This window comes from Nomascus leucogenys, chromosome 18 (genome assembly GCF_006542625.1).
Source record: "Nomascus leucogenys isolate Asia chromosome 18, Asia_NLE_v1, whole genome shotgun sequence".
Classification (NCBI taxonomy): Eukaryota; Metazoa; Chordata; class Mammalia; order Primates; family Hylobatidae; genus Nomascus; species Nomascus leucogenys.
Window position 1 is genome coordinate 53,877,870 of NC_044398.1, and position 14,633 is coordinate 53,892,502.

Below are 14,633 nucleotides of genomic sequence, written 5' to 3' on the forward strand. Positions count from 1 at the left end.
ATGAATTGTGCACAAGTGTGTGCAAAGGCCCTAAAGATGGGTCAAGAGACCAGAGTGACCTGAGCAGAGTGAATGGGGAGAGTGATAGGAATTGAGGTTGTCAAGATAACAGAATGTCTGTGGGAGGAGGACCTTTGGCTCTTATACTCCAGATCATTGAAGGGCTCTAAGCAGAGCGGTAATATGAACTGCCTTCTATGTGTAAGGGTCACACTGGCTGATCTGTTGGGAAAGGATTGTAAGGGAGAAAGAGCAGAAGCAGGGAGCTCTTGTAGTCATTCAGGCAGACGATGATGGTGGCTGGAAGCAGATATTATCTGTGGAGGTGGTGAGAAGATGTCCCATTCTGGATATATTTTCATGGTAGAACTGAGATTTCCCGACGAAGTGGCAAACCAAGGATGGGTGTATGGTTTTTGGATTTAGTAACTACAAAGATGGAGTTACTATTTACTGAGATGGGAAAGACTGCGGAGGAGTAGGTTGGGCTGAGGAAAAGTTCAGGGATTCCATTTGAGGCGTACTGAGTTGACATCCAAATAGAGATCTATGACACTCCAAGATTTAAATGCCAATTTTTATGAGAATTATACTTTAAAACCATATTTAATAAGCTATCACTGATGTGAAAGTACACTATGTGGTATGATTCTTACTGACTTGTAACATACCTCATTTCTTAGAGCTTAGCATGTTTATTAATGAAAGAGGTTTGGCTGTCATTATTAAAAGGAAAAAGCTCACTGGGCAATGTAAGTTATATGTAGTTTGCATAAAATTTTGTAATAATCCGAGTGCAGTGGCTCACACCTGTAATCCCAACTACTCCAGAGGCTGAGGCGAGAGGATCACTTGAGGCCAGGAGTTCAAGGCTGCAGTGACTTACAGTGATGCCACTCCAGCCTGGGTAACAGAGCGAGACCCTATCTCTTAAAAATAAATGAAATTGTAACAATAACATTAAGGTAAATTGCTAGTATGCTGTAAACATGAATTGCAGAAATTTACACTATTTAAAGTTGAATCTCCACAAGTCAAGGGCTGCCTGTATATAAAGATTGTCAAATCATATATGTTTATATATGTATATGCTTGCATATATATGAATTATTAGGAGAAATTCATGTCTTCCTATAGACTTTTGAAAATTTTGCTTAGCTTTGGTGGATGGCATAGAAGTTAGTTTATTTTTGGTCTTCCAGCACAGTGTGTTTGCTTCCAAAGTATAATTGCTTCTCGATGGTTGAACCGTCAGCATTAAAAATCCTCCTTTTTCCTACTGCAGTACAAAATAATCCATATGAAGAGTAATTTTTTTTGTAACATTGATCAGATTTACAGACTGTTTTCCTCTGGTTAATTCATTATAGAAAACTTGTTCTAATCAGTTCACAAAGCATCACTTATCATGCGTTTCTTTTCTAACATACTTTCTTACAAATAATTTCCTGAAAAGTCACTTTTTCTCTACTTTTGTCCTTGCTCTGGAGTACTTCGTACATTCTTTTAAAACAAGATCAGTTTGGGGACTTAATGTAAGTTAAGAGGGGTTTGCCATAAAGTTAAATAAAAATGAAACTGTCCATTTGTTGTTATTTCTTTCAAATGTTATTATTTATCCACATCTACTCCTATGTGTTTTTTCCTAATCCTGTTTCTTATTTCTGTCTGTCCTCCTATGTTGAAGCAACACTGATCTTCAACAAGTTATCTGCATGTTTTATAAATCCAGTAAAAATTCCCATTTATTCAGTATTCAATCATTTTATTAAAGAATGTCATGCAAATTAAGTACAGCTATGTCTAAATATACTGCCTTAATATTTTTCCTAAACATAATATTTATGCGTAGAAAACAGAAGCATTCTTTCAGGGTTCTTTCTTGAATACGAAAGAACACTGCATAATCTCAGCATGTCTGGAATACTACTTGGAAATATTTTTTCTGACAGAAAGAAACCATTTCTGCTTGGAGAATTTTAAGTTGCACGGACTCAACTGAAAAAACCATATTAAAATTTCAAATCAATTTTTCTCTCTGTTCAGAACTATATTTTTATATACAATTTTACATATGTATAACTGTATTTTCTTATAATTTTGAAGGTATAAGTAAGAACTTATTTCTTTATTAGGCAGCTTACAAAAAATTAAGTTCTCATATGGTTTCTTCTCTCTCTCTCTCTTTTTTTATGGTGATGTTCTGTGCTGTACTTTAAAAACAAATTGTCAGTGGTATCAGGAAAACTTTTAAAGACCTAAGTAATATTTGTCTTTGAAAATTGCAAATTGATATCTTTTATTAACTTTTGTGGTTTCATTAGGTACTTTGAGTTTCTGTTTTTATTTTTAGCCTGAGATGAGCTGAAAGACTCAAGGGTATTTATGGCATGTGAACATTTCTTTACATTTTACTGAGAGGAACTTTGAACCTGCAACATTGCAGAGATGAATTTTCTAATAGTATGTTTGAAAGCATTTTTCCCCTTTATCTACAAAATTGGCATATGTATAATTGGCTAATATAATCCATGAAAATGTTCATTTTTCTTTGGTGATTTTTTTCTGACATTGTTTTGTAAGATCAATATGGAAGCTGACTAACCTAGCCTCTTTAGACTTCAGTAAATCTAGATTTAGCATTTCTTCTCAGTTTAAACCTCCTCCCAAGATTTTTACTTGTTTGTTACCGTAAGATGTTCTTAATTATCCTCCATAGTCTTTGGGATAATTTTATGATTGGCATATAATGGGAGCATCATTTCGATAATAATTTTCTGTTAAGATCATGTTACTAGGTTGGTTATGACTTGCACTATTATAACAGCATTGGCATTAGATTCAAAATGTTTATATTAGTAGAAATGTTCAGTGTTTGGTTGTCAGAAACCTAATATCATATAAGAATTTCCAGCTGCTTAGTTTTTATTAATGTCTACATGGTTTTTTTTTTTTTTTTAATCTTCTTAAGAAGTTCACTTATAGTAAATTTTTTTTTTCCTTATGGTTAAGGTACCTATTGAATCAGTTAAATAATTGCTTGGTCAAATGAATCTGATTTTTAAGATGCAAAAAATAACTTTCATACAATGATTTTAAAATGTCTTCTGATTAAAAAAATTTGCATTTTAGTAATTTTAAGGTGAGAAAAAAAGAATTTAAATGTTTATTTTTTTCTCTGTTGAAAAAATTAAGCAGTTTTCTAGACTGTGTTTGCATCAAATAAATGTATTCCTTAAAACCTTAGGAACTTCAGAGTGGCTCCTTCTCTAATCCTTTGAGTCAAGATTGTTTCACTAGGACCTCTTTTCCCATGCTATCAACATATATAAAATTTAAACATATTAAAAGCTTATTTTTAACATTAGAAATGCATACTATCTGATGTTATTAGACCAGGTTGGTTATGTAAAAGAAATGTAATCAAAGATCTAAACTGTCCCATTTGAAAAATTGTGGGTGGTAACGTTAATAGTATTGATTTTGAGGTAACAGAAAGCCAAGTCCCATTTCCCCCTCATTCACATGTGGGATTTTTGGAGGCTGTTAGTGTGGGTGATGAGTTATCTTGACTTTGCTTGAGGGCCTTTTATGTTAATGGGCATGTTTGTAGCTAAAATGATCATGTATTTTTAATAAAATGCCATCTTAAAGGTCAGCATTTTATTAAAAAGTGAGATCATTAAAATTACAAATATTTACATTTTAAGTTTACATTGATATTACGTGTTTGTGAGAGCCAAAGAATATAATAATTTGTGATTTTAGAAAGGATTTTTTATCCACTTTAATTAGTTTAGTAGTAAGTTTCAAAACCGTAAGTACTCTTTTTTTCATTGTTACTACTTAGGTGAGACTTCTGGTTCTCTCTCTTCCTTGCCCTTAATCTTAACTTCTTATATTATATTCTCATTTTTTATACTTTTCCATGGATTTTTGCTTTTGTTGCTTGCTTTATGCTTGAATTTATGTGGCTATTCCTAACTATTGTTAATATACAAATTTGGTCTATTACCATAATCACTGAAAAATATAGATGATTAGAACTTGCCTCTGAGACATAACCAATATGTATTTTGTGTTACATGCTGATATAACCACACAACTACATCTGCCAATATGGATTTCATTTGTTTGTTCATTTCATTTGTTGTTTGTTCATATCTTTTTATGTTTTCTTTTTAAAATTATAAATTTGAAATTATGTAATTTTATATAATTATATAATCTAGTAATTTTGAAACATATATAATATTATAGTAAGTTTGAAAAATAGAACAAATAATTGTCCACAGCCCTCTCTACCTAACACAACCATTGTCTTTTCAAAAAATATATTTTCTTCTATATTTCTGTATCCATAACAGTCTTTATATTACTAAAAAAGTAAAACTCATAGTGCAAGTATGATTATTGTATCCTGTTTTTTTTTCCATTTATTGTATGAAATGCATTTCTATGGTACTGTGTAGTTTTATAATTTTAATAGTTTCAACTTCATTTCTTTGAGAAGGTGTTTTATAATTTAATTGATCATTTCCATACTTCTGCATATCTTCCAAGTTTTTTAGTTGTTAAAAAATATTGCTAACATTTGAAATTATAGTATGGGTAGTTATATTTATCTATAATATGAAACTTATTTTAATAACAATTGATTCTTAATTTATGTATGTAAGCATTAAGATTAATACTCTATTGATGAATAATGTTTTACAAATGCAATGTCGAGAAATAGCTTTGAAAGTGACCAAATTGCAACTGTCCAAGTTTTAAAATTTTTTACTTAAGAGAAATTGGAGTGACTGGAATACTTGCAAAAAGTCTTATTTTCTAGTCATGGTCCTGCATTGTGAAAACACCTTAAATTACAAGCATTTGAGAATAAGTTTTGTGTCCCCTAGTGGTTGGGAGCCAATGACACTGGCTTACATATTTTTGTATTTCGAATACAGGGGAGTATTAAAATGTGTTTCCTTATATTTGGAAAATGTCTTCTATCAGGAAAAAAATTATGTTTTTAATCCCTAAGTTAAACCATTGGTCCTCTTCGTTAATGTTTTCTATTAAATTATTTCATACCTAACATAATGTAATAGAAATGAGCTAAATTCATTTTTTTCTATTATGCATCTATGTATATAGGGTAATGTTTCAAACTTTCTTCTTGACTTCATTTTATCATTTAATACTTGAACCAAAGCTTTGGCCGTCTTTGTTTATTACACTGAAGAGTGTACTTAAACACGTGGATTTTTATACCCACCTCATAGGGTTACTGTGAGAATTAAATAAATTCGTCCCACATAAAGCGCTTTGAGTAGTGCCGGTCATCTAGTATGTGCCCGACAAATATCAACCACTACCACCACTTATACTGTTGTTTTGGTGTTGATATTATTAAAAAGAGAATGAAAGGCGAGGTATGGTGGCTCATGCCTGTAAACCTAGCACTTTGGGAGGCTGAAGTGGGGCCAGGAGTTTGAGGTTAGCCTGTGCAACCTAGTGAGACTCCATCTCTACAAAATACAGTTTTTGAAAAGTAACTGGGTGTATTGGCATGTGCCTGTATGTCCAGCTGCTTGGGAGGCTGAGGTGGGAGGATCGCTAGAGCCCAGGGGTTTGAGGCTACACTGAGCTGCGATCGCACCACTTTACTTCAGCCTGGATGACAGAATGAGACTTTCTCTCAAAATAATAAATAAATAAAAATAAAAAGAGAAGCTAAATTTAGACCAAGAATCACCTTTTTCTGTCATGGCATAATAATGTACCATCTGGTATTTCAATACAATGTATATGTCAACATAAAGTAGTAAAAGGGTTGTTCAGTATTTCTGGGACCATTGGTTAATTATTTAGAAAAATATAAAGTTACAGCCACACTTCCCAGGCCTGATTTCATCATGATTACATGTCAGTAATTCCAGATGGAATTAAAAAATTAAGTGTAAAGCCATGCAACCCACTTTTTAACACTTCAGAAAATATTGGTGAATATTTATCAGAACTAAGATGGAAAAGTTATAGAAACAATGGAAGGAATCACAAAGGAAAGATATTTATAAATTCAAACACATAAACAGTTTAAATTTCTTTATGATAACAGTTAAAAGGAAAATTGAAAACCTTATATCTTTTTAACAAATAGAACAAAAGGTTCATGACCTTATTAAAAGATACCTATGTATATATATTTATGAAGACTCTAATCCAAAAGTGATAAAAATGTATAAACCAACAATTTACAGAAGTAAGAAATGCAAGTGAGTAATAAACATGAAAAAAATACCCTCAGCTCCACTAACAGTTAAAATAACAGTGATGTACAGTTTTCACTTGTCAAATCACTAAAGATTGTAAAGAAGAGATTAGAAGTCCTTTGATGAGAGAATGGTGAAATGGGCCACTGTACATACTGCTGGTGGGAATGGATATTGATATTAATCAATCCGAGAAGCATTTGGACAGGATCTGTCTAGTTTCTAGCAATTTGCCCTAATGAAGTCATCAGTGACATGGGATAAAGGGATGTTTATTGCAGTCTTATTGAACTAAGAAGCAAATAACAAGCAACTCAGATCTCTCCCTTTACAGTTAAATTTTTAACTTTAACCAAAGCTATAAATTAAATGATAAATGAACAAGTCATCATAAATTTTCTACTGGAAAATATTAGATAAGCGGTGTCTGTGATTAGGGACTGACCTGCAGCTGCAGTCTTAACTCTGAAGTCACTTTCCTATTGTAATAAACTAAACGTGCCGTTCCTTTCAAAAACACAAATCTCTAGCAGCTGTGGGTAAGCTCCCTGGAAAAAGCCTGTCCATAAAAATGTTGAGCCAATTATAAATTGCGAAAACATGAAATGTAAGGAAAAATATTTTTTATGTAAAACTGTTTCCTTACTCTAAATTCCTTGTTAATGTACCCCTTTCCCTTCCGTCTTTTTTAAAGCCAGCTCTTGCTAAGACTTTTGCACTGAAAGTGAACTGAAATCAAACAGGTTCACATTTATCTAAAAGAATCCTCTGTGTACTTTCAGTTTAAGGTCACATTTTTTGGTCTTCCTTTTAATAAGAGAAGTAAGATCTGAAGTCAAGAAACGATTAACTCCCTTTTCCTGACACAGAATTACTCTCCCTTAAGCTTAGACTTAACTAAAGTGTACTGACACGTTGCTCATTATTTTACTGAAATTGGAAAATTACAGCCTCTGTACTGCCTTGAAGGACATGTTAAGTGTGCTATCACCTCTGACTACCCATGGGGGACAGAATCTAGAAAAATTGCCCTTAGGAGTATGGGGCAGGCTGAAAAATCATCACAAATAAATACTCTGAATTTCATAACTCTTGCTATATCTTTTGTTCTGGCTATTTTATTGGTTGTCCTGTCTGGCAATTTCTCCTTCTTCTCACCCTGTCTGTGTATGTATATACATATATATGTATGTACATGTATATATGTTTCTGTACATATATATATGCATATGTGTGTATGTATATCAGATGTGTGCATAAGTAAATATGAGCATTAATATGTATTTGTGAATTAGGGGAGTAAGTAAAAAGTAAGACCAAACGAAAGGATACTCTCTTTAAATGTAAATATGGTAACAAATAACTATATCCCTAGAAAGAGAATCTACGAAGACAAATGAAAAAATAGTTAATACATACTAAACCTTTCTGTTGTATTTTTTAAACTTATTTATTTATTTAGAGACAAAGTCTTGCTCTGTTGTCCAGGCTGGAGTGCAGTGGCGGGATGTTGGCTCACTGCAACCTCCACCTCCTGGATTCAAGTGATTCTCGTGCCTCAGCCTCTCAAGTAGCTGGGATTATAGGCATGTGCCACCACACCTGGCTATTTCTGTTGTATTTAAAATGTCTTAATACTTAATAAGGTACTTTAGGCATCTACAATATTTAACATATTTAAATCTGGCTTTAATTTTAACATTTTGTCTGTTTTATACTATTAGTCAATTTGAAACTAATTAGTGAGCCTCTTAACTCCCCCTCCTCGCCCCGCTTTTTTTATTTTTGCTAGACTGTGCTGTGGGACTACAGGGGATACAAGTTCCTGCCTTCAAGGTTCTTTTAAGTAGTTGGAGGCATTGTAGCATGAATCTGTAGCTAACATGTAAAGCACTTACCATATGCCACAGATGGGACCGAAAGCTTTACATGAATTATTTAATCCTTAACCACCTTGTGAGGCAGATACTACTATAATCTGTATTTTAAAGTAGAGGAAATGAGCCTCGTAGAGAAGTAAGTCAGCAGAGCCTAGGTACTGGTCCGGATCTTCTGCCAGCCTCTGCTTGGTAACAATCAGTGACCAGCTGCTCCAATGGAAGCCCTGTGGCGACCTCACTGCCTTTGCTCCTTTGCATTGTAAAATATCGTTCAAGGCACTAAAGCTTCATAACCTGCGTGAATTCCTGTGCATTAAGGCACTGAAGCTTCATAACCTGCATGAATTGATTGGTGTTGCTACTGAAAAACTGATGTGAACAAGTGCAGTGTATGGCGGCACCGTCTGTGCCCGGTGGGGAGCAGACTCAGATGACCTCCAGAGTTTGTTCCAGCTCTAAGGCTGTCTTGTTTGCAGAGCGTTAGCCTTTGACACTTTTTAGAATTTTAACTCTTAGAAAATGCCTAATGTGTCACACTTTCTTTGTTGAAATTTACATGAAGCAGATGAAACAGAAATAATAATAGGGTTTTTGTTGTTGCAAAAAAAATTTTAAAATTACTTCCATTCAGTAAACGTTTATCAAGCAACTGTTCTGTAGCAAGCCTTGCACAACTGACATCACCCAACTATCTATGCAATATGGTCCCCATCTTTGACACTCGTGCAACATCACCTTAAGAGATCTGATTACCTTCTCTTTTCCTCACTAACTCTTCATTGTTTATGATGAAAGTAAAAACTTAGCTGGGTGTGGTGGCTCATGCCTGCAATCCCAGCACTTTGGGAGGCCAAGGCGGGTGGATCTCCTGAGGTCAGGAGTTCGAGACCAGCCTGGCTAACATGGAGAAACCCCGTCTCTACTAAAAATACAAAAATTAGCTGGGTGTGGTGGCAGGCGTCTGTAGTCCCAGCTACTCAGGAGGCTGAGGCATTAGAATCGCTTGAACCTGGGAGGCGGAGGCTGCAGTGAGCCGAGATTGCACCACTGCACTCCAGCCTGAGCCACAGAAGTGAGACCCTGTCTCAAGGGAAAAAAAAAAAAAAGGAAAGTAAAAACTTAAGTGAATTGTAAAGGCTCAATTAAGTAAGCACATTGAAATTCAAGATTTAGCTGTGATTTGCTCATCAGAAATTTGTCAGGTTTTTACTTTTGGATGTTATTTCCCGTGGATGAAGAATTTATGTTGTTATATCCATTCCTGTGCCAAAAGTTTGTAGTGACTTGACAGCAAGCCTCCCTCCATACAGGGAATAATTATAAAAGAATTTATAGTTGTACCTGCTTATCCTGTAATTGCCTCTCATGAGGCAAGAGCTGTGGAAACATGAAATTAGAATGCTGTGAAATATCAGCATTCTAATTTTGTTGTTAGAGTAGCTCATGTATCATCTTTGTGCTATACCAGAAATCATGCTAATACTGGGCTATAGTCTGGGCCAGCACACATCAGTGACAGAGTAGGTGCTGGGGGTGGTTTGGGATAACTAAATTCTGCAATTAGGAAGAGACCCTTGTCTGAGAACCACTGTGCTCAAGCACGAGGGGTAGTTGTAAGGACCGTGGCTACTTCTGGTGTAGTGTGTGATGTCTGTGATAAGGTGGCTGGGTTTGGTGTCTCATGCCTATAATCCCAGCACTTTTGGAGGCTGAGGTGGGCAGATCCTTTTTGCTCAGGGCTTCAAGACCAACCTGGGCAACATGGCGAAACCTTATCTCTTAAAAAAAAAAAAATTGAGCCAGGTGTGGTGGCACATGCCTGTGGTCCCAGCTACTCAGGGGGCTGAGGTAGGAAAATGGCTTGAGCCTGGGAGGCAGGGGTTTCAGAGGGCCGAGATTGTGCCACTGCACTCCAGCCTGGGCAACAGAGCCAGACGCTGTCTCAAAAAAAAAAAAAAAAAAAAAAAAAAAGGTCCCTTTTCTGGGGTTCTGTGAAGCTTTCCCTACAACCTAGAAAACAAGATGAACAAAGAGTAATAGACAACTTTTTCCTTGCGCTTTACATAGAAGTTTGAATCCTCTCTGCACGTGTGATTTTAGAATCCCATCTCTTTTTCTCATCCTAGGGCCAGAGGGGTGCATTTACCTTCTAGCTTTCCTCAGATGTCATCTCTGTCTTATAAGACGCCCATGTGTTTACAACTTGTCCTGTTCTCTTCTTTTTATGTTTGTAAAGGAGCTTTAGAACAACTGTCTTCCTTGTTTTAGATCCTTTATGAATAACCTTTTCTCTCAACTCAAATATCTTCTCAAAATCAGAGTGACTCTTAGAGGGCCACAGAAACATGTTATCAGATAAACTTTAGTCACTCTGTCCTTAATATCTTGATCAATTTTTATCAAACTCTGAATCCATAAGGTGAGTCACATAAAGCCATTGTTAGTCATTGGTAATTGTTTCACATTTCCTTTATTTTGAATCCTGTTAATTTCTTAAACCCAATGGTAACAATTATTCATTTCCTTTATGCAGTCATCCTGTGATATCCATGGGAGATTGGTTCCAAGACCCCCTTGGATACCAAAATCTGCAGATGCTCAAGCCCCTGATATAAAATGTTTACTTGCATGTAATCTATGCACATCCTCCTGTATACTTTAAATCATTTCTAGATTACTTGTACATGTAACCTAATACAATGTAAATGCTATGTAAATTGTTATAGTCTATTGTTTAGACAAAAGTCTCAGTACAGATGAAATAGCACTCAATACATGTTCAATAGAGATGCAGTTAAAAAAATTTCAGTCCATAATTAGTTAAATCCACATGGATGGAACCCACAGATTCAGTCAGCTGACTATATTCCCTAAAATCCACATAAATTAGTTATTATATTTTTTCATTTTGTTACAAAATACCTCTGTTTATAAAAAAGATATCTATGGCTGGGCGTGGTGGCTCATGCCTGTAATCCCAGCACTTTGGGAGGCAGAGAAGGGCGGGTTACCTGAAGTCAGAAGTTCGAGATGAGCCTGGCCAATGTGGTGAAACCCCATCTCTACGAAAAATACAAAAGTTAGTAGGGCATGGTGGCGTGCACCTGTAATCCCAGCTACTCGGGAAGCTGAGGCAGGAGAATCACTTCAACCCAGGAGGGGGAGGTTGCAGTGAGCCGAGATAACGCCATTGCACTGTAGCCTGGATGACAAGAGCAAAATTCCATCTCAAAAAAAAAAAAAAAAGTATCTATTTATCAAAGTTGATGAATATTCTTTTTGAAGAGAATGTATTTTTGTATCTTTAAAATGTACTTGCATTTTATTTTGAACTTTGCAGCTGATATAAAATATCAGGGTTTTTTTTTTGTTTTGTTTCGGAGATGGAGTCTGACTCTGTCAGCTAGGCTAGAGTGCAGTGATGCGATCTCGGCTCACTGCAACCTGTCTCCTGAGATCAAGTGATTCTCCTGTCTCAGCCTCCCGAGTAGCTGAGATTACATGTGTGCACCACCACGCTTAGCTAATTTTTTTGTATTTTTAGTAGAGATGGGGTTTCTCCATGTTGCCCCAGCTGGTCTTAAACTCCTGGGCTCAAGCGATCTGCCCTCCTTGGCTTCCCAAAATGCTGGGATTACAGGCATGAGCCACCGCGCCTGGCTCTATTTCTTAATTTCGTATGTGTCACATTATGAAAGCATAGAATTTCCATTAGAGAAAAGAACCTGAGGCTTGATCATTTATTCCATCACCTGGAGTCCAGTTAAAGTTAACTGACTTGCTGAAGACCAACTAATTGTTGACTGTGTGAGCCTTGTTCTGTCAGCCTGACTGACGCATATGCACACGCTACACTACACACTCCCTAATTTAGTTTTCTTTTTGTTTAACAATAGATGCTGCCTATGCCGTGGGTACGTTGTGAGGTTATGCTTAGGATGTAATAGAAACTTTGTTAATGTTCCATGAATGAGAGAACTTGTTGTTTACATTTAAAATGCTTTTACAGTGTTTTTAACTTTTTCATATCAAATATGTTTACCAATCACTTCTTGATAAATTATGATTTCTGACTTATTTTTGCTTTATGATACGGTTATTTTACTCAATGATTTTTCAACAGAGCTCTTTATTGTTTAAACCAAATAAAATTTACATTATTATAACTACATAAATAACTATTAATTCTATTATAAGTTATTGTTTTTATAAAATTGTGTTCTATTATTTTTTTCTTACCGAATGCATTTCTAACAATATTATGATGAATAGGCTGGGCACAGTGGCTCATGCCTGTAATTCCAGCACTTTGGGAAGCTAAAGTGGGGGGATTGCTTGAGGCCAGGAGTTCAAACCAGCCTGGGCAACATAGCAAGACCCTGTCTCTACAAAATATTTTAGAAATTAACCAGGCATGGTGATGTGTGCCTGTAATCCCAGCTGCCCAGGAGCCTGAGGTGGGAGGATCACTTGAGCCCAGGAGTTCAACACTGCACTAAACTGTGATGGCACCACTGCTCTCCAGGCTGGGCAACAGAGTGAGACCCTGTCTCTAAAACATTAGGGTTTTAACTTTAAAAACCAATATTATGGTAAATAAAATCCTACCCAACTCTGAGGGTTTTTTATTTTTATTTTTTGAGGGTTTCTTTTTTGGTTGATGTTACTAAAAATATACTTATTTTAATATTTGCAGCTGGTTTTAGAAGAAGTTTTCGTCTCAGTAGAAAAGATAAGAAAACAAATAAATCCATGTATGAATGCAAGAAGAGTGATCAGTACGACACAGCTGACGTACCCACATACGAAGAAGTGACACCGTATCGGCGACAAACTAATGAGAAATACAGACTCGTTGTCTTGGTTGGTAAGTGCTTGTTTCTGTGAGTAATTCTGAGGAAATAAGTGAGCTAGTAAGAATTTCTCTTCAAAGTGAATCATACTTGAAGTTTTCAAGCTAAAAATCTCCTCCCCTTGAACACCTTTTGTCTTGTCTCTGAAACAAAATCTTTAGTTTTTTGTACTTAATTGACTTGCAGAGACTTTTAAGACATTTCTGAGGAATGGTACTGTCGTTTTAGTGGAACCTTTGTCAAGTGGGGATAGCAAACACTGTTGTAATAGATGAAGCATACATCAGGCAATTAAATAATAGAAGTGAATATTTTTGAACACAATGCAAGTTCGTTTCAAAGCATTTTGAGCAGCAGCATGGTACAAGCTTCAGATGGCATTTAGACCTTCAGCGAAATAAAGTATTACAGCAGAGTTCTAGGATATTTCAAGCTAGAGAGTCAGCAAAGTTGCTTTAAAGTTGATAATTGGCTGGGTGCAGTGGCTCACACCTTTAATCCCAGCACTTTGGGAGGCCAAGGTGGGAGGATCACTTGAGGTCAGGAGTTTGAGACCAGCCTGGCCATCATGGTGAAGCCCCATCTCTACAGTGAAGCCCAATCTCTACAAAAATACAAAAATTAGCCAGGCGTGGTGGCACAGTCCTGTAGTCCCAGCTACTCAGGAGGCTGTGGCAGGAGAATCCCTTGAACCTGGGAGGTGAAGGTTGCAGTGAGCCAAGATCACACCACTGCACTCCAGCCTGGGTGACAGAGCGAGACTCTGTCTCAAAATAAAAAGGTAGTTAATAAAGGACTGTGGATATTTTCACAAACATCGATTGCCTTGACTCAGATTTGCATCCTAGCATCTATCTTGTGCACCCTTCACAGATGTGAGCAGTCACAAGCTCCATGTATCTTCACTTCATCCTCAATGCATTTCTTTAAAAATGTAGTGAGAGATATTTAAACTTCCAGGATCAAAGCCAATGATTTTAGAAGTTTTGGAGTAGAAGAGCATGGTGTCTCTTTGTATTAGTACATTTTCACACTGCTGTAATTACCTGAGACGGGGTAATTTATGAAGAAAAGAGGTTAATTGACTCACAGTTCCACAGGCCATACAGGAAGCATGACTGGGAGCCCTCAGGAAACAACAATCATGGCAGAAGGTGAAGGGGAAACAGGAGTGGGCTTCACATGGCAGCAGGGGAGAGAGAGAATGAGAGTGACAGGGACGTGCCACATACTTTTAAACCATCAGATCTCGTGGGAACTCATTATCATGGGAACAGCATGGAGGAAATCCATCTCTGTGATCCAGCCACCTCTCACCAGGTCCCTCCCCCAACATTGAGAATTACAGTTCAACATGAGATTTGGGTGGGGACACAGAGCCAAACCGTATCACTCTTGTTAATTGTTCTTTTATAAACTCATGATGATACTTATGGAAATGAGAATCAATGGAGAAGCTGAGAATTACCCCATCTTAGTAAGATGGAGTCTTTTGAAAGGTTACAACCCATGCTGTTCATTGAGAGATGGTGGGTGACTCATGGGAAATGATGCAGTTTCTCACATCTGTAGGTCCTGGAAGTGAACACTAGCATCATTACCTATTAAGATTGTTCACATTATTTTGAAACACATAT

At 36.3% G+C, this 14,633-nt stretch overlaps 1 protein-coding gene across 4 annotated transcripts in view; it reads left to right on the plus strand.

Annotated features, from left to right (window-relative positions):
• MPP7 (membrane palmitoylated protein 7) overlaps nucleotides 1-14,633 on the plus strand; it is a 268,278-nt gene that overhangs the window by 204,632 nt on the left and 49,013 nt on the right. For all 4 annotated transcript variants that reach the window (XR_004026705.1, XM_030798162.1, XM_030798160.1 and 1 more), the window contains one exon: nucleotides 12,840-13,010. Coding sequence is in view for 3 of the 4 variants with exons in the window: in XM_030798162.1 (XP_030654022.1) it covers nucleotides 12,840-13,010 (171 nt within the window). In the remaining variant the exon portion in view is untranslated. The remainder of the gene's footprint in view (nucleotides 1-12,839; nucleotides 13,011-14,633) is intronic.